This window comes from Scomber japonicus, chromosome 11, assembly GCF_027409825.1.
Source record: "Scomber japonicus isolate fScoJap1 chromosome 11, fScoJap1.pri, whole genome shotgun sequence".
Taxonomy (NCBI): domain Eukaryota; kingdom Metazoa; phylum Chordata; class Actinopteri; order Scombriformes; family Scombridae; genus Scomber; species Scomber japonicus.
Window position 1 is genome coordinate 24881603 of NC_070588.1, and position 25530 is coordinate 24907132.

Genomic DNA, 25530 nt, shown 5'->3' on the forward strand with positions numbered 1-25530 from the left:
TTTGTTTTTCCTCAGTTTAGCTTTCAGAATGGACTAAAAAAAGGTGTATATTAATGAATTTATTTTAAATTGAAATAATAATAATAATAATAATAGCAGATTGGAATGGAGAAGACTCCAAATGCCTGATAAGCACACATATTGTTAACAAGCACAGTTTTTCTCTGCCTCTGCTGTCCCTGAGCTGTCAGTCTGCTGAGACTGAATCTGTCTGCCAGTATTATTCCTTCTTCTACCAGAACATGAGCTTCACCAGTCCTGACAATCGCTATCGTCATGTGTCTGATGATTTTCATACCAGTTCCTGATGCAGTACGACATGCTGAGGGCTGTTTGTCAGCTACCTTTTTTTTTTGTTTTATTTTATAATTGTACAATTAAAAAAAAAAAAAAAGAAAAAGAATGTGTTTGAAGTTACTGTGGAGATGTTTCTTTCCAGTGAATCATAAGACATGTATGCGTTTCATTTCATTATCCACAGAATAATCTATGTCTTTGAAAATGCACATTCCTGCTTCTGAATCTGATGATGATTTTCCAACTTTACTCTTTTTTTTTGCTTGTGTGGAAATCAATTTACTCATTAACTCGCAGCCTTTAAACAGACGACAATCTGAGGGAAAAAAATCCCCCTTGACTTTGAAACCAAGAGAGGAAAGAGGAAAGTCATCACGTGGCAGGTTTGAATTATTTTGGTTATTTGTTTTTAAAATGCAGAAAAATGTAAAAGTTCTGCCATCATTTCAATAGGAATTTAAAGTATGCAGCTTTAATAGGCTCCTGTAGTTAACAATGACTTTCATTATTGATGGATCCAGCAATTATTTATGTGATAAGTTTATAAAATGGGCATCACAATTTACCAGAAATTAAGGTGAAGTATTAAAATAGCTTGTTTTGTTTGATCAATAGTACAAAAAAGAAAAACCTCACATTTGAGAAGCTAAGCAGCAATTATTTAGGCTAGTCATGATAAATGAATTCTATCTCATCAGTGATCAAAATTAATGTTCAAAGTTTCAACACTAGCTTTTACAATCATCCAAATCTTTGACATCCACGTCTTCCCTCATTACCACAAAAAAACAGATAACGGCTTTGCAAAATCACTGTTAATAATATTTTAATAGTTACATAATCTCTGTACATTTACAAACTTTAAATTACATGAATTAGTTTGTTCACCAAACTATAAGCACAAGATTCAGTCAGGATCTTTTTGAAATAGTTGGCACTAATAAAATAACAAACACGTCAGGAATCCAGAGGGATGTAATAGAATTTGAGTCCCCAGTGATAAAAACTGATTTAACTAGTTTAAACAATGCCACGGTTGCAGAGCGGCACTGCTTATATGGAATGATACTGTGCTGTATACTGCTCAGGCTTTAGCCCGCATGATAATCAAATATTTACAACATCCAGTGTGCTTGTGGGTCTCAAGTAGGATAAAAACTTCTCGCATACTGAGGCCTCGTTCCAGGAAACGGATTTCTGTGCATAGAAAGTCTGACAGGTGGCGTCTCTGGTGCTTCGGTTGTGTATGACTGCACTTGGATATGCATGTGGCTCTCAGCAGTTGATGCCCAGGCCGGTCCAGTGGTCAGGTACCATCAGGAAGTACTTGTCCATGGCCTCACAGAAGCGGGCTCTGTACAGCTCTGGAGAAACAACGGTGGGCATCTTCCCTGGAGACACAGACACAGACACAGTGTTACAGACAGAAAGCATCAGAGCATCATATTCTGCTGTGTTTGACACTTTTAAACATCTCATTCTTAAATAATCTGATGAGTGTACATGTGGACAGATACATAGATGAAAACAGCATAAATATTCATCGTCTGCATTTTGTACTTTGGACTAGAACAAGACTCTTCGTTGACCATTTTATAGGCTGGTCAATTGTTTAAAAAAGGTAACGTTCACAAAATCTGACATACTACACACAAATTATTATACATTTATCTTTTACTTTTTTACATTTGACATTTTTAAAAACGATCATTTAAATGTTAGTTTAAAAAATGTGTATTTTAGAGTTAATACATTTGTCAGTGGCTTATTGGCTTATTAGCAAACATTATTAGCCACAGATACAAGCATGTCTGAATTATATCAATTAAGTTCCATTTGAGACACTTGTTTTTTTTAATTCAAGTTAATAATCTTGATATATTTAATTCAATTTACAGCAAACTTGTGGACAGCAGACACAAGCTTGAGGGAAACTATTTGACTTATTTGCTGCTTATTACTTCAGTGTGTTCATGAGGTCATCACTAGTGATTTGGTGCTGAGTAGGTATGAGAACAGTGAGAGTGTGAGGGGAACTGTAGAGTTGGGTGATAATTCTCAGTGTGTTCTGTTACAAACTCAATGTAGAGAAGAGTGCTAGCTTAATAATGACTCACCTTGACCTCCCAGGATTCCAGTGGATTTAACGACCATCTCCAGTCTCTTGTCCCAGGTAAACGTCCTGATATAATCTAGAATGAGCAGAGGGAAAAGTGTTGTTAAAACCACATCATCAGGGAACTGATCCAAACACACGTGATACCGAGTCCCGTCGTCTTCTCACCTATAATCCCGACCACGAGCTGGTCGGTGGCATCGTCTCGCCCCACCAGCAGGGAGTAGTCGATGATGAGGTGACTGGAGAGGAAGTAGGCGTCGCTGTGGATGGCGGCTCGGAGGATGGCCTTGCAGTGGGAGCGGATGTACAGCGGGTTGTCGTGGATCAGCTTCAAAAGGTTCTCGTCCAGCAGAACCACCTCGCAGCTTTCCTTCCCCGAGTCCGTCTTCACGTTGCGGTTTCTCAGAGATCCTTTGAGGTCGAACACCTGCATGGGGAGACGTCACAGCTGAGGACAGCACAGCACATCTGCACAGCTATCACTGACTTCACTGAGGATGTTTTCATAGTGATGATGCTTTCATGCCTGGTTAGTGGAATATTTCTTTTCCCGGGCGCATTGACTCTTTGGAGTCTTATCGTCCCTGTGAAGTTGCCAGGCAACCAGGTAAAGGCACATAACACCATGTAAAACCACCACATGATGTTTTTATGCTTTAGTCTTGGTGTGGATTAAACACACATGTTAGTAAATGAGCTTTAGAGGTGCAGGTAGGCAGATTGTATCACCCACAGACAAAATTTCAGGTTCCAGTCTTTGTGCTAGTTAGTGGTGGTAGCTTCATATTTATGGTACATAAAAACCAGTGGGACAATGTTATCATCTACGTCTCAGCAAGAAAGCAAATAAGCAGATTTCTGATTAACTATGTTTAATGTTAAGTAAAAACCTTAAATGTATATATTTCAGTCTATCCAATCATAACTGACAAACTTACACTCACACATGAATCTGTAAGGTGTAAGTTGTTTTAGTTTTATTCAGCTGCAGTGTCTGTGAGTCTAACCTGTGCCATCTTGCGTCCATAGAAAAGGTTTTCCATCACAAGCAGATCCAGTTTCTTTTCCGTGTTGTTTTGGGAGTTCTTGTAACCAATCCGGTAGACGCCCAAGATCTTTGCCAGCGCAGTCGGCCTCTGAGGTACAAAAAATAGTCGTTTAATAAAGATGCAGTTAGTAAACCTAAAATAGAGACTGATCTAGAGAGGTTTCTTCACGATGCGTACTTTCTGCTGCACAGCTCCGGTGATGTAGGTGAAGTAGTGAGGGGCGAAGTCCAGGAAAGACTGGACCTCCAGTCTGGGCATCTGCTTCAGGATGAACCGGTCATCTGACAGGACACAAGAAGAGGTGATGAAAGGGTCTCATGATCAAATGTGATGCTTTAATAGATTATTAAGACCTTGCAAAATGCCTCATTTTTAAAGATTTGTGTTTAGCAATGATTTGGTGACATTTATCTGTGAGCTTTTATTAATCAAACTTTATTTATAGAGCACCTTTCATACAGGTTAAAGTAGTTTAAAGTGCTTCACAGTCAATTGACAAGCTCATAATAAGACAGAACAAGTGTAGACCAAGGACAATACATAGACAAGGAACAAATAGAAAGTAAGAATGATAAAAATGACAAAAAAATGAGGATTTAAAATGAAATCTAGGTTAAAATGAATATATCTTTTCCAAAAAGACAAAACAGAAGTAAAATAAAATAAATAACAACCTTCTGTTGCGTAGAAAACAGCTCCAGACTTGCCACCACGGGCTTGCCAGTTGACACAGTGTGAAAGAGAGCGAACAAAATCGTCTTCCGTGCTCTCCATGATCTCCTCGCGCATCTTGTGAAACTCCTCTGCGTAGTAGATCCGACAGTAGAACTTGGCGTTGGCGTCGGAGAATTCTACACATTGGGTAGGAGACGTCAGTGAGGTCAGTAAGCTTTGATGGATTCAGTAAAGTCAATTTTATTTACATTCAAGAAACGTGACGGTTATGACTTTTAACACTCACGTAGCTCGATGTGCGGATTCTGGGTCTGTTTCTTCTGTTTATCTGCTAAGTCTGCATCCTCTGCACAAAACAAGAAAGAATTGTGAAGCTATTTACGTGTTTGAAATTGTCAGTGATTTGATGGGTGTGTAGCCGGTGGACCTGAACACCTACTGAGTGGATCTGTGTCCATGCTGCTGCGGCTCTGCTGTGAGGAGGCAGACTCACTGGGCCTGGCGGGGCTGCTCTTTGCTCTACTCTCTCCAGCACTGACCACAGACAGAAAAACACTTTTTACACATAATGGAAATGAACTCAACACATGATTTACTCCATTTTAATTAGTCAGTGAAAGTCTTTTTTTTTTTTTTTTTTTTTTTTTAAAGTTGGGGTCCTGACTGAGGTCTATGTCAAACTTTACAAATATTCCTTCTCTGCTTTACTGTTTGTGTTTTCACTGCTCATATGCAGCTAAAATCCACAAAAGAACAAAAAATTTAAATGATCCATGGGTGCAAGATATCTCTCAATTTCTATCTGTAGGACGCATCAGAATTCAACAGTAATCCAGATATTCCTGCGTACCTGTTGACCTGTGGAGTCTCGTCGCCTCCTGAGTTAGACACTTTGGACAGATCATCCAGTGCTGTTTTATACTCCTTACAGCTAAAGAACAAATAAAAAAATCCACAATGTTTTACAGTGTTAATAGAACATTTATAAAAACAGACAGACAGACAGACAGACAGACAGACAGACAGACAGACAGACAGAGGCGGGCGGTCACCTGAGAGCGAAGGCTATGATGGAGCTCGGCTCTTTCTCGCACACTGCGATAGGTACGCGCTCATGTTCGTACATAAGGTAGTGCTTGTCAGGGTCACTGAAAAAACAAAGATCACAACACGGTCAGGGACAAATCATTACAGCCTGTGGTGTAAGCATGTTATCTTTTGTTTGTTTTTTTAAATTGACCTCCACTACAATACAGTGTGAAGTACAGCAATAGATATTGGCTTCAAACCTTACTATGTTTTGTGCTGACTGGTCTGTAGCAATGAGTGTTAGACTAAAAGCAGATTCATGTTCTTTTAAAACTAAGTGCTACAGAATTAATTTGATTTAACTCCATGTAGCTGCACTACTTACAAAGGGAAGGGGATGGGGTTGAAGCTGTTGCCAGGCAGGAAGTTAGCCAGGATGGCCTTCATGGTTGATTTCTCCTTCACCTGACTGTCAGTGGAGCCCAGCAAGTGTCCATCAAAAACATCTGACAACAAACAACAAAACACAGAAGTTACAAAGCATGGTTTAGATTAGAGAAATGTGTGTGTGTGAGTGTTTGTCTGTGTGTGTGTGTGTGTACCTTCTGGGATGCTGAGAGAATCCTGCTCGGTAATGGGGGGGTTGGGTGTGACTGGTTCAGCTCCAGGTTCCGCTGGGGACGGCAGCAGGGAGGAGGAGGAGGTTGAAGATAGCGTGGTAAGGTGACGGTCGTCTGTCGGTGAAAACAGGATCAGGATCAAAATACACTTCAGTGGGTCACAGTAAAACGGGAAGGACTGAGTTCAGAGACGGCCGACTCACCTTTCTCACCATTCTGGACCACAGGAGAGGGGTTACGGGGGGAGGAATCCAAAGCACTCTATTGAAACAAAACCCCCAAACAAAACAGGCAGGGTTACCAAAAAGATGACATAATCTTTTGAATAATAGCAGGTGGGTTATGTTTAGGTAGTTACATGAACTGTACTAATATTAATACTGTAAAATCAACACATGAACTTATTTTGGAACCATGTCTCACTCATATTTAAAGGCATTGGTAATACAAGATGATACTTTCTGATTGTATTGAGACAGTCTTTATAATTAGAGCATAAATGTGCCTAAATTTAATAAAAGATAAAATATCCAGCTGGGGAAACAGACTTAATTTGACTTCTAAAGGCTATTCAATGTTAGTGTTATGTCAATTTGTTGTAATATGTTTCTCTCTTCTACTTTTACTGTGTATTTACTGTTCATGTGCAATACTGGGATAACCTGCTGTGGTAACAAAAGGATTTCCCAATTTGGGATCAATAAAGCACATCAACCTATCTGTGTGTCTCTTTATCTAACTATCTATCTATTCATTAACACGTTCTGCTGTCACATCAATACTTTCTGTTTCTACTGTTTTTGTTCTGAACACACACATGTAAAAAGCAAAGTATAAACCAGTTATATGTCTCTAATCCTGCACCCTCATTATGGAAACGGTGTATCTGGTTTAAATGGTGTTGAGGAAGTCAAGTTACTGCTGACGGTGACTCAGCTACTTAACACAGAGATGTTACTGACCTTGCTGTCTGTAACATCAGTGGTGGTCTGTCGGTGCCTTCCTGGGCTGGGGGGGACAGACAGACGCTTCCTGCCTTTCTCCTGCTGGAACAAGTCTTGCAGCCTGGGAGGAAGAGAAGAAGTAGGAAAAGTTAAGAGCCTGGTGATGAAGACTCCTCTTTAATATATTAAAAAAAAAAAGAAGTTCTGACTCTGACCTGCCATTCCAGGACTGCAACATCTCACACAGACCCTGTTTCTTTATCACCAGTGACTCCAGAACAGCCTGGAGCTGCTGAGGAGAATCCAGACCGCAGGCCTGCAGTCGTGCCTGAAGCTTTTCGATCCAGCTGCGTAGCTCTGCTTCCTCCATCTACGCACAGAAACAACACAGTGACCCCTCAAACTACAGGTGTACCCAGGAAATAAGACAAACTCGCAGAGAGTAACATACATCTTTCTGAGCAAAGAGGTCCTCCATCTTCTCCTCTCGTGTCTTACTGAAGGTGTCGGTCTTGAGGGAGGTGAGACGGTCATCTATGGCCAAGTACACCTGAGTCACTCTGAGGAGAGAGATGAGTGGATGTGGTCAGGTGATATGAAAATAACCAAAAACCTCTGAATAAAGATCATTTATCAACCATTTCATCCTTTGGATCAGACTCAGTTACCAACAGACTGAGAACCACATAACATTCATAGACTACTTAAACCTCTTCTTTAGGCCTATATGTGGCTTTTATTCTTTTTTTAACCCAGTTATTCATGGCCTGACAAGATTCTACTTGTCAATGTATATAAAAGAATGACTTTGGTATTGATTTACTTTTGAGAGAAGTCCTTCAGGTCCTGCTGCATGTTGGTTTTAGAAGGTCCCAGGTTCCTGATGAAGATCTTGGGACGAGGAAGACAAATCTCCAATAACCTTACGGAGGTGTAGCTGAGGAGGAGAAAGTACCATGTTTCAAACAAAGAGTCAGTGAATGGATGGATAGAGTCTATATTTGCATGTTCACACGTATTTTCTGTGCACATGTTGAAAAAGTAGCTGTTGACACAAACCAGAGCAACTGTTTCTAGGTAACTCTCAATGTAAATGCTTTATATTTTTGCGTGTATTGCTTATTATTTTACTCAAATATGCTCTGTGTTGTAATACTGCTGATTGTAGTCTTCATGCATCAGTCTGCTATAAGAGTGTTTTTCCACAGCTATCGCTACATTTCCTCTAATCTAGTTCAGAATTAGGTGAATAAAAGGTCAGAAGGACAGTTGAGAGCCGACCAACCTGAAGGAAGCCACCATCTGGTTGTATGAGAAGTACTGGTGGTAGTCTTTGTGGATGGAGTGTCCACAGGGTTCAGCATTTGCCCTCCTGGTGTACTGGTGGCCGTAGAAACGCAGCTCTAAGTACTTGGCGAAAGACATTGACCACGAGTCATTGGACAGAGGCACCACGGGCGTCACCTAGAAAAGGGGAAACAATTTAGGGTAACAGTTTTTTAAAATTAAGTGTCAAATACAAAAGTTCTTTTAGTAGAATAAGACAAAAGAATTAAGGTAGAACGTTTAAAATGAAGCCATAAAATTACAGTAGAAGAGAAAATGAATAAAACAACATTAAAAAAAAAAAGATTTATGAATGAAAAGGAAAAACAAACTAAGCACAGTATTTAAATTTATACTTAGCAACAACTTAGCTACATTTGTCATGTTTACTGTAACTCAACATCCATCGTTACTGACCTGTTTGCAGATGCGGCACCAGGAGTAGTTGAGGATTGTGTGCTGATAACCGGGCACGGGGGAGTCCAGCTCCTTCAACACGATCTGCACGCAGCCGCTGCCGTGCACGAACCGCCGGATGTGATGCACCATGGGAGTCTCGCAGAACATGCTGGGGCACTGGTAAGAAGGCCTGGAGAAAACACACACGCAGACGTACACACACCCATTACTAAAGCTGAACTGGAGGCTGACATTTAAAACCAAATAACATTTACTAATTCCCAACTTCCCATTCACATTTGCAAATGATTTAGCTGTGATGCTGCCCCTATAGCTTCTATTTAGCAACTAAGCTTCTCTCTGATACTGAATCTCATTAAACACATTTCAAACGCACTACTGTTGTCTCACCTGAAACAATATCTCTCCAAGAACACACCGAGCGAGAGGTCGTTCTTGCCGTAGAACTCCATGGTGACGATCCTGTTGACAGCAAAGGCAATGATGACCAATGTATTTAAAAAGACAGCTATGAGTTATTATTGATATACTCCATGTGAAGGGTTTACCATGGGCTGACGCAGGGGTTGGGTGCGTTGCTGGACTGAGTTGATGAACTGCTGAACAGCACGCACAGCCTCTGATGATTGACAGGAGTCAGACAGTCCAGCTGAGGAAGACAACCGACAAACACAAACAGGTCAAAAAGTTACAAAGTGCAGCCACAGGGAGGCACCGTGCCTGCATCAGCACATCACACTAGTCTAATATGAGGGAACACAGGTGACTTATTGAGACTTTAATAGCTTGTAAATGTTCAACAGGGTGACTGAGGGTGTTAAAAGTGGCACATTTGAGGAAGAATGAGGAAATCAGGTGTTGTAGTTGTAACTTAAAAAGTCTCCAGAAATGATTGATAGATTATTAAATTTGTTATCAGCTCCTATACATTGATGAACAAAATGAATCCACTAATAAATGTGCCATCGCTCACCTTGGGGGCCCAACTCATATCGTTCTGTTTGCTAGGCTTTTCCTCTTCGCTGTCAGCCTTCACCGGCAGTTTGACTGGTGCGTCCACCGTCCTGCTCTGGCCACTGACAGGAGCTGGGGCGCTGGCGCTACCGAATGGGTCAGCAGCAGCCTCCCTCTGCCGGATACGACCCCCCTTCGCTCTGTACTCTGCCAGCATCTTGGCGAGATCCTGGCTGTTGGTCAGCTGCTCCACAATGCGGGTGCTGGTAAGGCTGTGGCAGGGCAGGACATCGATCAGCTTCTGTGGTACGCTGCCATTGGTCTGACCGCTGGCCAGGGAGGAGGGTGCGGAGTCTTTGAGGAGCTGCCGCTTTCTTCGCCCATCCAGCTCCTTAAAGTCCTTGTTGAGGAGAGGGGATAGATAGACCTGCAGGACAGGAAAAAGGCACAGATGTTGAAAACAAAAGCAGAAATCTAAGAAAGATCGCCTGTGTGATTGGAAAAACAAAGCTACCTGTTCAGGGAAGTAATCTCTGCTTGGGCAGTGCATGCCAGCGGGGGTGAGAAGGAACGGCTCTCTGAATGTGATGAAGGGAGAAATGCACAGGATGATATCCTTAAGCTCCTGCTTGAAGACAGCAGAGATGGACTTGAGGCGGTCATCAGTTGAATCCACTTGCTCTGCCACAAACAGACCTGTATCATCCTGCAGAGGGTCTCGAAACTTCGGGGTAGGTGTTTCTGAACCTTCCCCATCCTCCATATTTAATGAATCCCCCTGAGATGTTCCCACCAAAGTGTCTGACGTCATCTCCTCATCTTCTTCCAATAGGAACGGTGGAGAGACTGACAGAGGAGGAGCGGGAGGGCTGGAAAATGGCGAGGAGGTCATTGTCTCTGTGTGTCCAGCCTCCTCAGTTTGGACGGTGGATTTTGGGCTCAGTTCGGTCTGGGTGCCGTCTATCTCTCCGCTTTTGGATGAAGAGTCAGAGGGAAGCCCCTCATCGTCAGGTTGTCCTCCGGGTGCAGCATCTTCAGTCCCAAGTGCTGCAGGTTTGTCCTGACTCTCTCCATTTGTCTCTTTCTCTCTCTTCTCTCCATCTGCCTCCTCCTCTGCAGAGGTGCCCTCCAGCAGGCAGGGGAAGGAGGTGCTTTGGGCTAAGCTGGGGGGCATGGCGAACTCATCCATGAGGAAGGAGATCTCCAGCTGGGAGTGGTATGCCACACACACCATCAGCATGATGATCTCCTTCACTCTCGCCAGCTCGTACTCTGAAGCACCACGCAGCTTGATGGAGCATCCGAGGTGAAGAGGGCAGCCCTCAAAGAACATCAGAGTCTTGACTTCGTCTGGAAAGAAAAAATGACAGGATCTATTCTACAAAGTGAAGAAATCTCACAACATTTATCATTTGAGCAATTGAGATTGTGAGTAGAGACGCACCAATACAGATATATACAGATATGTATATATATATATATATATATATATATATATATATATATATATACATACATATATATATATATATATATATATGGTTATAGGATATCGTTGGATATGGACTCATATAGCTGGATTGGGAGTGCCAATAGGACAATCTGGTATCTGATTCCATTTTTTAAAATTCAGTAAATTTAGAGTTAAAGTTAGGAAAGCAATATTTAAGTCAAGCCTGGTTTCACCTTATACATAAAAGAATGATTCCAGTCTTTTCCACACAGTGAGGCATAAAACATATTAATTAATATTTAATGTCGGTATCAGATTGATACCCAAAGCACAGATGTCAGTATTGATATCCTGATTGAAAAAGCTGGATTGGCGCATCCCTAATTTTGAGAGAGTGGAGATGTTTCTGCTCACTGTTAGCCAGAGTGAAGGGCTGCATGTAGAACTTATGGCAGGTCCCAAGCCGAGGTTTTGTGAGCAGCTGGTCCATGGACATTACCAGGTCACCCTGGGTCATACGACTCACCCTGTCCAAGACTTGCTAAATTGACAAGAAAAGAAAATAAAAGTCAGTGGAAGAACCACGTTGATGATGTAGAAACCATGATCCAATGAAATTATTAACATAAAATGAAAAACAGTTGCACTTGTTTTAATAGATTTGTATTGTGTCTGGATGAGGTATATGAATCGATGCTACACTGACCGGTTTAACATTGATGACCAGTGTGATACCGTGCTCTAGCAGCATGTCCTGAGCAATACGAGACACTGTCTTCTCAACCAACACCAGGTTTGGACGGACGTCCACTATGCGCTGAACATAGTTCTTTAGAAACTCTCTTTCCTGGAAGAAAGACAAAGTAAAAGATTAGAAGATTGTTCTATCTAATATCCATCATTAACTGCAGTGAGAGTGGCTTACTGACCTGTAGCACAATGGGATCGATGCAGGTAAACTTGGTCTCCTCCCTGTACAGATACTCTATGGAGCACTTCAGCAGCAGAATCTTAGGGTTCTTGATGTAGGGATTCATCTGATTACAGGTGACACAAGTTTCAGCTTTTCAGTTAAATACTTCTAACATTTACGTCACAATAACTAAGCCAACGATTATGGACACAATAAAAATGATCAGCATCCTCATTTTTAACTCTTGAAATTTTCAAATAACTTTTGATATAATAAAAAAAAATCTCTTAAGACCTACCTTCTTGTGAGCAATGTTCTTGGTGCATATGAACCCGTTCACCACAGTTGAATCAAACTTCCTCCCTCCAGAAATCTAAATCACAAACAGAGACTTAGTTACAAGTCTTAAACTAAATTTCTTCATCTGTTTCCCAAATATTATGTTTCCTATGTACAATTAAATGAAAATGTCTAAAATGTAGCGTATGACTATAATTCTATATGATGAGGTGCTTCTCAACCTTCTTGATATGGACCAGCTGGCGGATGTCCATGTCGTCATCACAGTTCCGAACATCGGGTCGTACTGTTTGGACCACCTGTCGAACCACAGGGACGATGATGTCCCGCCAGGACAGAGACAGAGATTCACTGTAGAGCAGCTGCTGCAGCAGCGCCATCATGTGGCTGTGGTTGGCCGAGCTGAGTGAAGAGAGGCAGAGAGGCAGATGGTTAGATATGGAAAAAAAAAACTTCACTCCCATGTAGTAATGTTACAAAAAAGTACTATAATGTTCTATAACATACCATAGCTACTATAACATTAGAAGTACTCACTGCTAAATAAATCAACTAATATTAATCAACAACTATTCTGACTATTCTATGTATAATCATATTGGACACAAACAGTTGCAGCATCTCCACTCACAGCAGTCTCTCCATGGCTTTCTTCTCTCCGTTCTCCTCTCGGAGTTGGTCCAGCGAGCTGTGGTGCCAACCCAGCGGAGTGAACAGCATCTCTTTAGCTTTCTCCTCCACACGACGATTGAACAGAGACTCTGCAACATCGCGGAACACCAGATCAGAAACAAGCAACAGGTATGCTAAGCCAGATAGGAAATTATATTTTAAATGGATTAATGTTGATCACATCAACAAGGAAGTGCTGAATTCCTACCCTTGATGAAGGCATCACTTATGACAATATTCTGTCCTCCATCCTCAGAAACAAGGAATTCAGCTAAAAGAGGAAAGAGGGAGAGAGGAAGTGAACAGCTTGTGACATACAGAGCATCTGAGAAGTATTAGAAACACAATACAATAAAGAATCTGTGACAAGAGTAAATTGTTGGTCCCTTAGTCTGAAAGCAGTTTAATAGAGCTGGCATAAAAAGATGTTTAAGCTGATAAATGTGTGTGAAATTAAAGCTATATATGTTAACAAAGGTGCCTCTAATAGTATAATCATGAATGGGTGATATTTCCATTTTAACTTAAGCTAATTATGATAACTGTAGATATTCCTTTTCAAATCTGACTTTAAAGAGAAGGGTTCTTTCTGTTTAAAAATTACAATCAACTGCATGTATTGAACATAAAACTTGACCTAAACATTTATGAGACATAACGTGAAGATTTCTGTACCTTTCTGCTCAGTGGCAGTAGGCACATGTGGATACTTGGATTGTTTCTTGATGTGGAAGTTGACATTGTTTTGCTCCATGTTGAGGTTGATGGAGGCGGCTGAGTCACTTTCCCCAACTGACTGGAAGCTGCTGACGGATGTCCTCTTGCTGGGGCTGGTGGAGTCTGGACAGAAAGACGGATCAATAATCCAAGCATGCAAAGTATGGCTACAAGTGTAAAAATTAAATCTTTTTCTGAAGCATCAGACACGCAGTACATACTCGGCAGGGTGTCGTCAGCTTCATCTGCGAGCTGCTCTGTGTCACTGTCGTCAAACTTGATGTCCTTGAACCATGACGGCTCTGAATGTCCCTCCAGGGAGTTGACACTATCGCTGTCTGGAGACGGTGTTTCTGAGAACTCTGTACTCTACAGACCAGACAGAGAGACATCACAGCGTCAGCACTTTTCACTTCAATGAAAGAATCAATTGTTGAAGCTGCACACGATACGTCTGCTGTGTTATCAAAAGCCTGAACCTGTTGCATCAATCAATATCAGAACATTATGGACAGGCGTGTGTTGTAGTTTACTTGTCAATATTGGGTTGTTACCTGGAGGGGGCGATAGAGAGCGTACTCGTCCCTGAATAGTTGGTCGTGGTGGGTGACACAGTCCAGCCAGCGACCGTCTACCAATGCCTGGCCTATAGCGATAGCCTGGGCCCTGCAACACAGAAACATCAGCATGTCAGGATTGGAGGGAGAGCGGAACAGTAAAACACAGTTATTGTGAATAATTTCCATATATAAGAGCTTCTACTGGTGATGAGCCCTCTGCACTACAGCCACTGTTCAGAACAAGCTTAACAGTTTATCAAAGGAAATAAAATGCAATGCTTTATTAACATGGAAGTAATTGGAAAAGTAAACACACAATTATAGACAGCTATAGTAACAAAGAAATATAGTTGAAATAAAAATGTCATTCACTTGCAGCAGCCTCTGAAATGTGCTGAGGAATATATAAGTCTTGATGGGTCGTTCTCACTATTGTCTGACATTTTCAAGGCCTGATGATTCATCCATTCACCCAGAATCACTGGCAGATTAATTGATTATGCTAATAATCACTAGTTGCAGCCCTGGTTGCCTAGGCAGCATAGTCTTTAGTGAATCACCAAAGATAATCCCTCAAGAAAAAACCCAAGATCAGTATGTGCCAGATTAGAAGTAAACCATGTAACCAAGATTCTATTCAAATTTCATCATTATTATATGCATTTCTGGAAATTCACACAACTAGATTTATTCTTTAATATCTTTATACTTCTAGTCTCATCTATGTGAGAGCATTTTAGAGTCAAAATTAAAATACGTAATCATGATAGCAAACACGCGTGCCAGTGCCTGTTAAATGTGAGCAGCCGCTCTCTGTATGGGAAAACAGCAGCTGGGCCAACAAAACAATTCTCTCTTGAGATCAATAATACTATGGAGAATGTAAAAGAAGACGTTTGCCCATTGAGACCTGGTGGAGATGGTGCCGTTCCTCAGCAGCCAGTTGACAAGCTCCTTTCCCACGATGCAGTTGGGGTAAGTCCTCAGCCAGTACCTGTGGTCCTGGAACTCCATCCCTGTGCTGTTGTGGCAGATTTTCTTCCACAATTCCTTAAGCTGGGATGAATCCTGCAAGATATGAAGTATGTATGTCAGTATTTAATAATGACTGATGTTTAACTGCTTTATGTTTTTCGTCCTATTTTAATACTGGATTGCAGTGAATTGCATAAATCCCAACATATTCTAAACAAGGAAATGAAAATGAGTGAAAAGGAAAGACTAAAGCAGCCACCAGTAGGATCTTCCTCTCCTCCTCACTGTGGTCCAGCTTGGTGCCGCTCTTGGTCCCTGACATGGCTCGGCTGGTTGGTGGGCTGACTGAGCTGTCGTAAGAAGGCACCATGGAGGATCCAGAGCGGTCCAGCGTTAGGTTGGTCACGCTGGCGGACCTGTTTCATGACACAAACAAGGAATTTCACATCACATTGCTTCTGGCTGGACTTCACTGTGCTGAACTCAGAGCAGTGACTGACCTCTTCCGAGCAGGAGACTTTCCTACATCTTCTTGTAGTGTTGTCAGTCTGGAAGAAAGGCCACTGTTCTGAGGCTCCTGGTGAATCATGCTAATGAAGACACACACATACACACAAACCCGTTGTGATCTTTACACGTCCTCTACGTCATTTAAGCCAGTGTCATTTACCAGCAGTGAATTTGAGCATGCAGAAGACTATTTCTTTACAGAGCTAGAGGGCATTAGTCTTTACTCACAGACAGCTAAAGCTGAGACAGATGTGAAAAATGAATAAAACAAACAGCAAGACTCACGTCTTTCTCATCCCAATAGGAGTTTTTCTATGCCAGAGGAGAGAGAAAGGAAAATATGTTCTGTTTGAGGCAGTTCGATAGAGAAAACAAGCAGCGAGCACACCGATTCAAAAGCTGTTATCGTCGCTCCGACAGCATAAACAAGCATGGGGGTTATAAAATGCATGCGGTGTTGGACAATCCTTTCAACAAAGATGTCCTTTTAACATTCATTTCAACCATTTGTCTGTTCTGTGAATGGATAATCATCAAGTCAATCAATCATTTGTTAAAAATAACTTGAAGAGGAAGATTAGAGCAGATCATTGTGCCCCAATAGTCATGCTTCACTAAAGCTGTCCTATCTAAAATAAATGCTTCCTCTTTTCTCTTTTAAAGTTATTAATTCATTGGAGTCAGTTTTCTGCTCTGCATTAACGTTTGCAGGCGAGCCTTTCAGGTCACAAGCTGCAAAGCTGAGTCTTACATCTTTCTGCAACCGTCCTACTTTACAGCTATCACAAGCTCCCTTCACGACAAAGAATAGTCATATAGATATCATATATTTAACATGCTATAATATGATTACAATTCATGAGACTTGACCATGCACAGGCTACAGTACACAGAAAGCTTACATAGATGTATTAAATGGAAGAAAATCAAGATAGAAATATAGCAAGCATAAATGGAGGAGGCTGGAAAAAAACCAGGTCAGTGTTTCCATCGTGAATAAAACCACTACAACACCACAAAACAAGTGTCAACACTGAAGGCATCATGCCATATGCCTTCTTTATAATTATATTTGGGCAAAATCAAACTGGAAATCAAAACAAAGTTACATTCAGTCTGAATATACTCGTCACTTGAGAATACTAAAAATCTAAATTACAACACAGTTTTCATGACTTCATCTGGCTCAGTGTTTCTGTGTGTGTGTGTTTACCTCTGCCAGGTCAGGTCTTCCTCGAGGAAGATATTCCTGCTGGCCTTACGCCCACCCACAGGTGTGCGTGGCTCGCTGGGCTCCAACACACACACGGAGCAGGGAGAGTCCGACAAGGCGCTCAGGTCCTCTCCAATGGAGCCCGAGTCAGCTGAGTGAGCGTAACTCAGTGCTATCTTACGGCAGTATGTACAGGCTCGTAGGTCTCCTATGAAATATGGACAAGTAAAAGAGGAAACAAGACAAATAAGGTTAATTAGAAGGTAACTGAAGTGTTTTCTGCTCTATATCACACCACATTCATACCTATGTAGTCTCAAGTATGCCACTTACCTGTGTAGCCCATGAACTTTCCAGGGATTTCCTGGTTGCAGCAGCGACTGCAGAAGATCTGGCCACACAGTCTGCAGTGGTGTCGCCGGCGGAAGGTGGTGAACTTCTCATTACAGTCGTAACACTCCTTACACTGACTGTCTGGCATCCAGTACTGCTTCAGATCGCTGTCCTATAGAGGGACAAACACAAAGTGCTACAGCATGGTTTCAGCTTGTGGTAAATGGCCATGACTCCAAATACATACTTTCTTAATTTTCTCTGGGATAGTTAGTTACTGCAGTCAAAACAGAGTGAGTATGAATACCTGGCTCTTTCCCTCCATGATTTCCTTCAGTCTCTTCAGTGCAGTGCGAAGTTGCACAGCTGTGCGAGGGTCATGGTTGCTCAGAGCTGTATCTGATTTCCTACTGCCATCTAAAAGCACGCGTATAGACACAAACACACAGGGTACAAATGAATACCACAAATGTTCCCTCGTACTTTCAAATCCATCCTGCTGCATTGTCAAATATGCCTCAGTTGGCTTATCATAGCATTAAACATGACATATATTTGACAATGCACTACAACACCTTAGGAATAACTTTCTTCAAAGTTTAAAAATGTGGATTAAATAACACATGATGCAGTCAATTAAAAAAAAAACTAGTTAAGATCAACAAAAACATGTTTAATATAAATGTTAGCTGGTAAACCATTCATGACAAACATCATTCCCAATATTAGTACCGAGAGGAAAATATTAGGGCAAACCAAAGACCAATAGGAAGCGCTTCACTAAAAATGCAAATATCAAACGCACACACACGCATACACACAGACACACTTGCATGCACTCACACACACACATAACAGTTTGTGTAAAGGCCATTCTTTCAGACCGAGTTGTTACAGTCAAGCTAAAAGCATCTTTAGTAAAAAACCACACAGTGCAGAAGACCCCTCACCTGGCCAATCCACTGTAATCAGAAAAGACATGAGAACGGATGTTACAGCCTTTCAGATAACATGCATTCATCTCTCTCATGTTTTTCAATCCCCAAAACACCATCTATCTTTTGTTGTTTTCAAGTCTGCTCTGTCTGTCCATTAGCAGAACAGTTTTTCTCCTGAACAGTAAAATGAATTAGATCAAACTCAATTATCTTGCCTGTTCTCCTCATTTTAAAACAACAGGCTTTGTCTTATGTTAGGAAGAAGATGTGGAAGAGTAACATATTCAAATTTGATGATTTTCTTGCAAAGAATACTAACTAGACAACTATTGTGAAATATGACAGAACTACGACCGCATGACAAATACAACAGAATGTGGTACAATCCCCTTTTAACAAAATAACAATCCCTAACCCTAACCTAAAGCTAGAGGGTCTGAAATTCACCTTTCTATACATTTTAAAGCCCTTGTCTCTCTTCTTCATTCCAGTGTTGAGTATTAGATTTAAACATAATCTATTTGAAGGTATTGCAAACTATACTGACTATACACTTCATACTGAGGGTCCCAAACATGTGGAGGAGATATTAAATGAGATAAAGTTTATTATAAGACACTGTTCACAATGTTATCAGCAGCCTCTGACTAATTGAATCACTACAAGACAGAGGCTGATAATGCAATCAACAAATCAACAACTATGAGACTCAAATAAGGACATAAGTTGGTTCTAATGAGTCAAATGTATAGAAGACATTGTTAATACCAGCTGAAATATATACAGATGTTTTATAATATGTTAACCTCCAAACTAGTCCTGGTATGTCATTCTGTACAGCTGTGCAGTGGAAAAAAACTGCACATATTGCAAAACAGAGGTATTTTAAAAACTAGTAAAACCACATTTTAACCACATTCGGGATATGTGAATGATGGATTTTAACACCTTGACTATAAATTATGTACACAAAATACATATAAGCCTATTTAAAGACATTTTGAGTCTTACCCCAACAGTTGAAAATGTTGTTGAAGCCAGAGAAACAGCAGTGGTTATGTTATACAATAAGACCTCGTGGGAAAGTCTATCCATCACAAACCTGAGACTAATTTGCTATCTGATGAAACACACACAAGCCTTATATAGCACCATCTGTACTCTGTGTGTGTGTGTGTGTGTTTTTTTACCGGAGATGGTGGAGGTACGTCGGAGGTGGTCGGAATGTTGTTTCCGGAGTGTCCTCGAGCTGCCGTATAGGGAGTGAGAAGGACTGGAGGACCAGCTGCTTCTCTCTGATTGAGGAGAAGGGGACGGCACATCTGGCTTCTCTGACACTGTTGCTGAAGGAGGACGTCCCTCCTCTACAAACATATACAGAAGGAGAGAGGGGGGGGGGGGCATAGTTAACAGGACTTTCAAAATCAATCATCTTATTCAGGTGGCAGCAAAATACAAAAGAGATCAATTGATTCCATATTATCAACATGTGTTAAGTTTTCATACATTTCTAAAACATCTCTTACATCTAATCAATAAGTCACACTTTACTTCTTCAGCTTTTATATAAAACACAATGAGAACAAAGAAGCTGGACACACACAGTCTGTGGAGATGGTGTTCTCATAATTCAGTTTATTGCTTATCTGCTATAATCAGATTATAGTCAAGTTGTGGCTAAATTCTAATATTGCAGTTTATTGTACTCATCTCTTTGTAGATTATGTATTTTTTGTCTCTCAAAATCTATAACTGACTTGATATTTTTTTAATTTAATTATAAACAGTACTGGCATCAATATTGGTTTAACTTTTTTTATCATGTGATTTTGAAAACATTCTGAAAATAACATCCAATTATAGTCATATTAATTGTACTGATATTGCCCACCCCTATGTAACATAAAAGATTTCTAACATCAGTGCTGAAATGATGAGTACATTAATCAATATAGGCTACAATTAATTCAACTATCTTTTTTAAAATTGTATTCAACATTAAGGATGGTTAACAATGACAAATACATAACATTTGCTAGTTTCCAGCTTCTTAAATAAAGCTGCAACTACAAGCTAAATAAAACTGATGATGAAATAAGCCTTTTAGTTATTTTACAAGCAAAAATGTGAAACCTTCACTTCTCAAATGTGAGAATTTGCTGTTTGTTTTTCCCACTTGTAGAGTTTTGGACTATTGGTCAATTAAAAAGCAAATGTTATACACCTGCTTGGGCTGTAGGAAATTATAACAGTTTACACAATTTCCTGACATTTTATAAAATGATAAATCAAGAAAAGAATCAACAGATTAATTATATAATGGAAGTAATTATTCATTAAAACACTATTCTAAAATGTGAAGAATTCTTTGTTTCTCCCTGCTTGTAATTTTCTTATATTTTACATTTCTCACACAAAATATGCAATTTAAAGACATTTCTTTGCACTATATGTTAAGTTGTGATGTCAATTTGTCACTTACTCTTTGTTTTTATAACTAAACAATGAACCAATTAAAGTAAAAAAGAGGTAAACTGTTAAAAAAAAGATAGTTAGCTGCTGGTTTACTGAAGAAAAAACAATAATTTAATAAAAGATGTTTAAATTACACAAATACTGTACAGCAGGCTGCAGATCTCACCTTTATTTGTGTAAAGAAAACTAAGATTTGGATTATTTCACAACAGAGTGACTAATCTTGTAATCTCATCTATTTAAAAATGTGTGGTGGGTTTGCAACATTCGGGTCTCTGCTGCTGTGAGTGAGGGGAGGGCTGTCGTGCAGAGACCAGGCGGGACTGCAGATAACTGCGTCATGTGGCTCGCTTATTCCTGGCACTGGTCCAGGGAGGCGACGTCTATCACATGACCTCACAAGACCACGGCTAATTGCCCTAACTGTTGCAAAAGAGCACTCATGACAGGTTTATACGTAGTGTAATGTTTGATGTGTTTCTTACTGATTTATTATACTTTGTTTACAGAAGACTTCAGTAAAAAATAACAAAGTATAACATCACATAAAGATTTCAATGTTTCAATCAGCTTTAAAATATGTGTTTTTTTTTCTTCATAAGAAGATTAACAAACATACCACTGTCCTCTGACTCACTGGCATAACTTTCAGTTCCACAGATATTATGCATGGTCACTTTCCACTGACCGTCAAGCATCAGAAATTAAGGTCAAAGGCTCCTTTTTATGTGGATGTTATAATATATTAACTCTGTTCCAAACATGACACTAACGCATTAACCCCCCCCCCCCTTATGTGTTCAGACTACAGCTCAACTTCTACCATATGGTCTGGAAATGTAACGTATACCTGAAAAACTGTGACCCATACATCAGCATTGAATCTAACAGCAAGCCTCTAAAGATGATATATTCAGGCTGCATCACATGAATCATGACAGCTTCACTGGCACCATGTCAGGATGAATCCCTCTGAAATACTTCTCATCACAACTCATTATGTACAATCATATACTGTTTTGTATGTGGAAGTTATCCATCATGTCATCAATTAGACGCTTTCAATTTTTTTGGGAGATTTTGTGAAAATTGCGACACGATCTATTGCTTTTTTTTTTTTTTTTTAACCAACTCACCTTCATAGATTTCCAAAATATATTTTATTTTGGAAAGTGTGAGTCTTCTGCTTCAATGCACATTATGCAGATATCTACTGGAGACTCCTGACTAGGCTAGGAAACTTAATAATTATATTAATAATTAATAATTCAGGAGCAGAGAGTACTGTACATCTTAACACTCTTCTCACTAATTCTTGTCTGTTTGTAAAAAAAAAGTAAGGTCAATATTATGTAGAGCTCATCACTTATTCTTAGTTCTTGGTATAAAGTAAAGGCCAAAACTACATAGATCTCAAAATTGTGATGCATATCTGACCAATATGAACTTCTTTTCACACATCAGTCATGGTCATATATTTATTTTAAGAATTAAGAACATTGAACCTCTTGTTTTACTTTTGGTTTGACTTCATAGGACATGATCTGTCCATTATCTTCACGCTTAATAAAAACCCAGTGAAGAGAATGGAAGTGATCCTCAGGTGCATTAACCTCGGAGAACACTGGTCTGTAATTTATAACTTCATCTACATGATTGCACTTTATTTTAGTATATGTTTTTTTGACTGCTGCTTTATTAAATAGTTTTTTAAATTGTTCTTATGTGTTCCTTATCTATGTTTTTCTATGTCTTTTTCACTCTGAGGAACATAATTTCATTCTACTGTATGTATCCAATAGATATGGTTGAAATGACAAATAAATAAACTTGAACTTGAATGCTTGTGTTAGATGAGCACCCCAGACCTTTGTTGTTGAAACGAAACAAGCTGACGAACGAGCTGTACGCCGAGCGGAGAGGAGGCTCATCCTGCTCCGGGGTGAGTGGTTTGAAGTGGGTCAGGTGGGAGGGGCTTGTGGGCGAGATGACAGGCGGCTCGACGCTCCAGTCCGTCGAGGAGGAGGACGAGGACTTGTCATCAGCAGCCATGTCGCTGCTACTCCTGCTAGAGAGGCAACAACACATCGTAAGCAAGTGTAACTGATGGACCATAAATAAAATCTTAATCAAGCTCTTAGCATTAAGATGTGGTCTGCAGTATGATTCAGTCATGGTAATCAGCTAGATCAACAAGGACTGGATTTTCATATGTTTACTTTCACAACCAGGAGCATGAAATGTTTTTCATGTACTCTGCTCTAATAGTAGAAGCTGCTGGTCATGCTCAGTGGCAGCAGTTTGTTTTTCTGTTTCTAGGAACTTCATTTGCATCAACACAGATATCAAAAACAGCTAAGAACAGCACTCAACCCTCTACTTCCCCTGTGCACCAGAACCAGTAATATTTACATATGCACTCATCTTATCCTTTCTCTGACTACAGTTTGTCAAAATATACAGAACTATTTTGATATCTGAAAAAACAACCTAATTCTCTGTTTGCAGCTGCTTCTCAAATGTGTCCTTCTATGATAGTTAACTGGATATCTATGTGTCAGGACAATACAAGACATTTACAGATGTCATCATGGACTCTGGGAAACACTGATGGATATGTTTCACTATTTTATGACATTTTATAGCCCAAACAACTTGGGCTACAACAAAAAGAGAATAATCAAATTGAGCCCTAGTTAAATATAAGGTGGGCTCAATCTCTTATTCCTGCCTTTACATCTTTATGTACAGCACCATATATAGGCCTAATAAAAACATACCAGCTGAAGTAAGTACAGTATGTGGTAAACAGCAACAACTAGACAGTGGCTACACAGTTGAAGCATAGCAGGAGAATTAGGTTAAATGTAGGGGGCTTCATTACTAACTACACCATTAGTGATTATACAGAGCCGCAGGCATTTTAGACTTATAAGCTCACTCGAGTAACTGAGTCATGTGTGACTTGGCTTGTTATCTTTGTCTGCCTTGAAAGAAAAACCACGATGGAAATAAGTTATCTTCTAACTTTACAATGTTTTCTTTGACATTTTAAATTTATATGTATTTGTTGCAGTGAATGACATATTATATATATATATTTCTTTTGATATGATCTCAAATAAAGCAAATCAAGAAAACTGCTGACCATTAAAAAATCTTCAAAATGACAATGAACTGTAATAATAACTGTAATAATAATTCAAGCATTAGAGGAAGCCAGCATTTTAGCACAGCCTGTTGAATGATCTTTAATGTTTCAAATAACAACCACCTTTACAATAGATCAGCCTGAGTTTGATGTTAGAAGACTGTCACGATGAGATCTGTGTGTGTGATTTGGAAATAACCCTCAACAGGAAACATATTTCAGTTAGCTAACATCAGAAAGTTGTGACATATTTAAAAAAAATGAACACACTGTTGCTACAATCTCGATCTGTCATTTTAGATTTATGTCTGACTTGTCCGACTAATGAACTATATCTCATGAGATGACCGTATATAGAGCAGGAATACCGTTTCAAATCTAGACTTACCCTCTGAAGAATGCTACAGACTTTGAGATCATGTGTAGAGGAAATAGCAGAAGTGTCTCATCATGTGATCATAACAGGCCGGAGCTTCACTTGTGTGTACTGACAGCTCAGCACCAAGCCCTGCTCATTATCATTGACGTTCACGTACACCAGATAATTTTGCCTCGATTAGGTGGATGACTTGATTACAGTTGCTATAGTGTCATAATCATTTTACAAGCAGCTGTTGCTTAACTTCAGCCAACTGGTTTGTAAGCTAGCAGCTGTAGCAGCTGGAGCCAGCTAAATACGCTTATATAGCACCATGAGACATTCAACACCGACTGAGTTCTGTCTTTTTTATAAATAATGACTGTCTTAATAACAGCTTCAGTTGGGAACAACTCAATCCAACACAAACTAGGCAGGTTCAGTATTGCGGTAGCTCATGCTAAAGCTGATATTAGCCTCCTATGCTAACTAGCCGGTTGTGGTTGCAATAACCTTGTTTTGGAGCAGCTGACACACACACTATGACTGAACTGCCGTGACAGCATAACAAAAAAGTGATTTACCCGTTTATTTATGGGTTCGACATCACTGTTTGAAGCAGTCCAGCTTGCAAGACATCAGTAAAACCAGATGTATTAGATTAGAAACGACTCCCGCACAGCCCTGACGAGTCAACCCTGCACACCAGCCGACAAGACATCAACAGCAGAGCACACACTCACAAACATCGATTGAATCATTAAAAGCGCCTTTAAACAGAAGTCAGTTGTCTATAATATAAAACAGTGGAAGAGATGTTTTCCTGGCAGTAATAATTCCTCTTGTTGATATGAGCTGCATCAAATTTCCCTCTTTGTGTTTCCTCAGATAGTGTTCCCTGTTGAGCTGTGGTGGAAGTATAGTAACAAAAGGAGGAACTTTGAAAGCAAAACTACTATGATATTGAAACATATCTACTTGATTTGACTCATCTCAACAGCTGATGATTCATAATAGCCACAGGTACTCTTAAATATATTTTTGCACAGGAGAACTGTGCATTTGGTCCCCATCACTTACATTGTAAGTGTAATATGAAAGGAAGGATCCTCTAATAGTATATGAACAGAGGGAATTCATTTCTTCATAAAATCATAAAATGTTGCATTATACTGTAGTATTAGTATATTCCCCCACTGTTTTTGTTTGTTTGTTTGTTTGTTATTTATCCTGATAAAGCTGGGCCTCTACAACATGCAGTTATTGACCATGAGGCTGATCAAAAGAGACAAACCTGGAAACCATGAGAAAACAGAATTGAGCCAGTTTTGCCAACAAGAAGAAGAGACTGTTGGCTGTTATAGCCCCTATATAAACATAATTCACCACATCAATCCCAAATACCAAGAATTCACACTCTTACACCCAAAAAAACGTTGATTTAGCCTACTTTGAACAGCTCTGACATGTTGCTGCCATTGGCACACCACTAGAATTTCCTTTATTTGCCGTTTCAGACAACTCTCCCC

The 25530-nt window shown here is 40.0% G+C and overlaps 1 protein-coding gene across 1 annotated transcript; it reads right to left on the reverse strand.

Annotated features, from left to right (window-relative positions):
- Nucleotides 1-1112: 1112 nt before the first annotated feature.
- pikfyve (phosphoinositide kinase, FYVE finger containing) lies at nt 1113-24051 on the reverse strand. Its single transcript, XM_053328667.1, has 43 exons — nt 24032-24051; nt 22361-22557; nt 19208-19381; nt 17387-17496; nt 17080-17251; nt 16747-16954; nt 15819-15845; nt 15524-15613; nt 15283-15439; nt 14959-15116; nt 14043-14154; nt 13710-13857; nt 13447-13611; nt 12980-13042; nt 12731-12860; nt 12321-12501; nt 12098-12172; nt 11816-11923; nt 11593-11733; nt 11301-11427; nt 9948-10783; nt 9453-9860; nt 9028-9128; nt 8870-8941; nt 8477-8648; nt 8019-8197; nt 7557-7670; nt 7185-7293; nt 6949-7103; nt 6752-6854; nt 5993-6050; nt 5772-5903; nt 5555-5675; nt 5193-5288; nt 4991-5071; nt 4580-4674; nt 4427-4486; nt 4140-4316; nt 3643-3746; nt 3424-3552; nt 2582-2843; nt 2415-2489; nt 1113-1688 (listed from the first exon to the last, which is right to left on the reverse strand). The coding sequence occupies exons 2-43, from the start codon at nt 22542-22544 to the stop codon at nt 1573-1575; spliced, it is 6285 nt and encodes a 2094-aa protein (XP_053184642.1). The 5' UTR covers nt 22545-22557; nt 24032-24051; the 3' UTR covers nt 1113-1572.
- Nucleotides 24052-25530: the final 1479 nt, after the last annotated feature.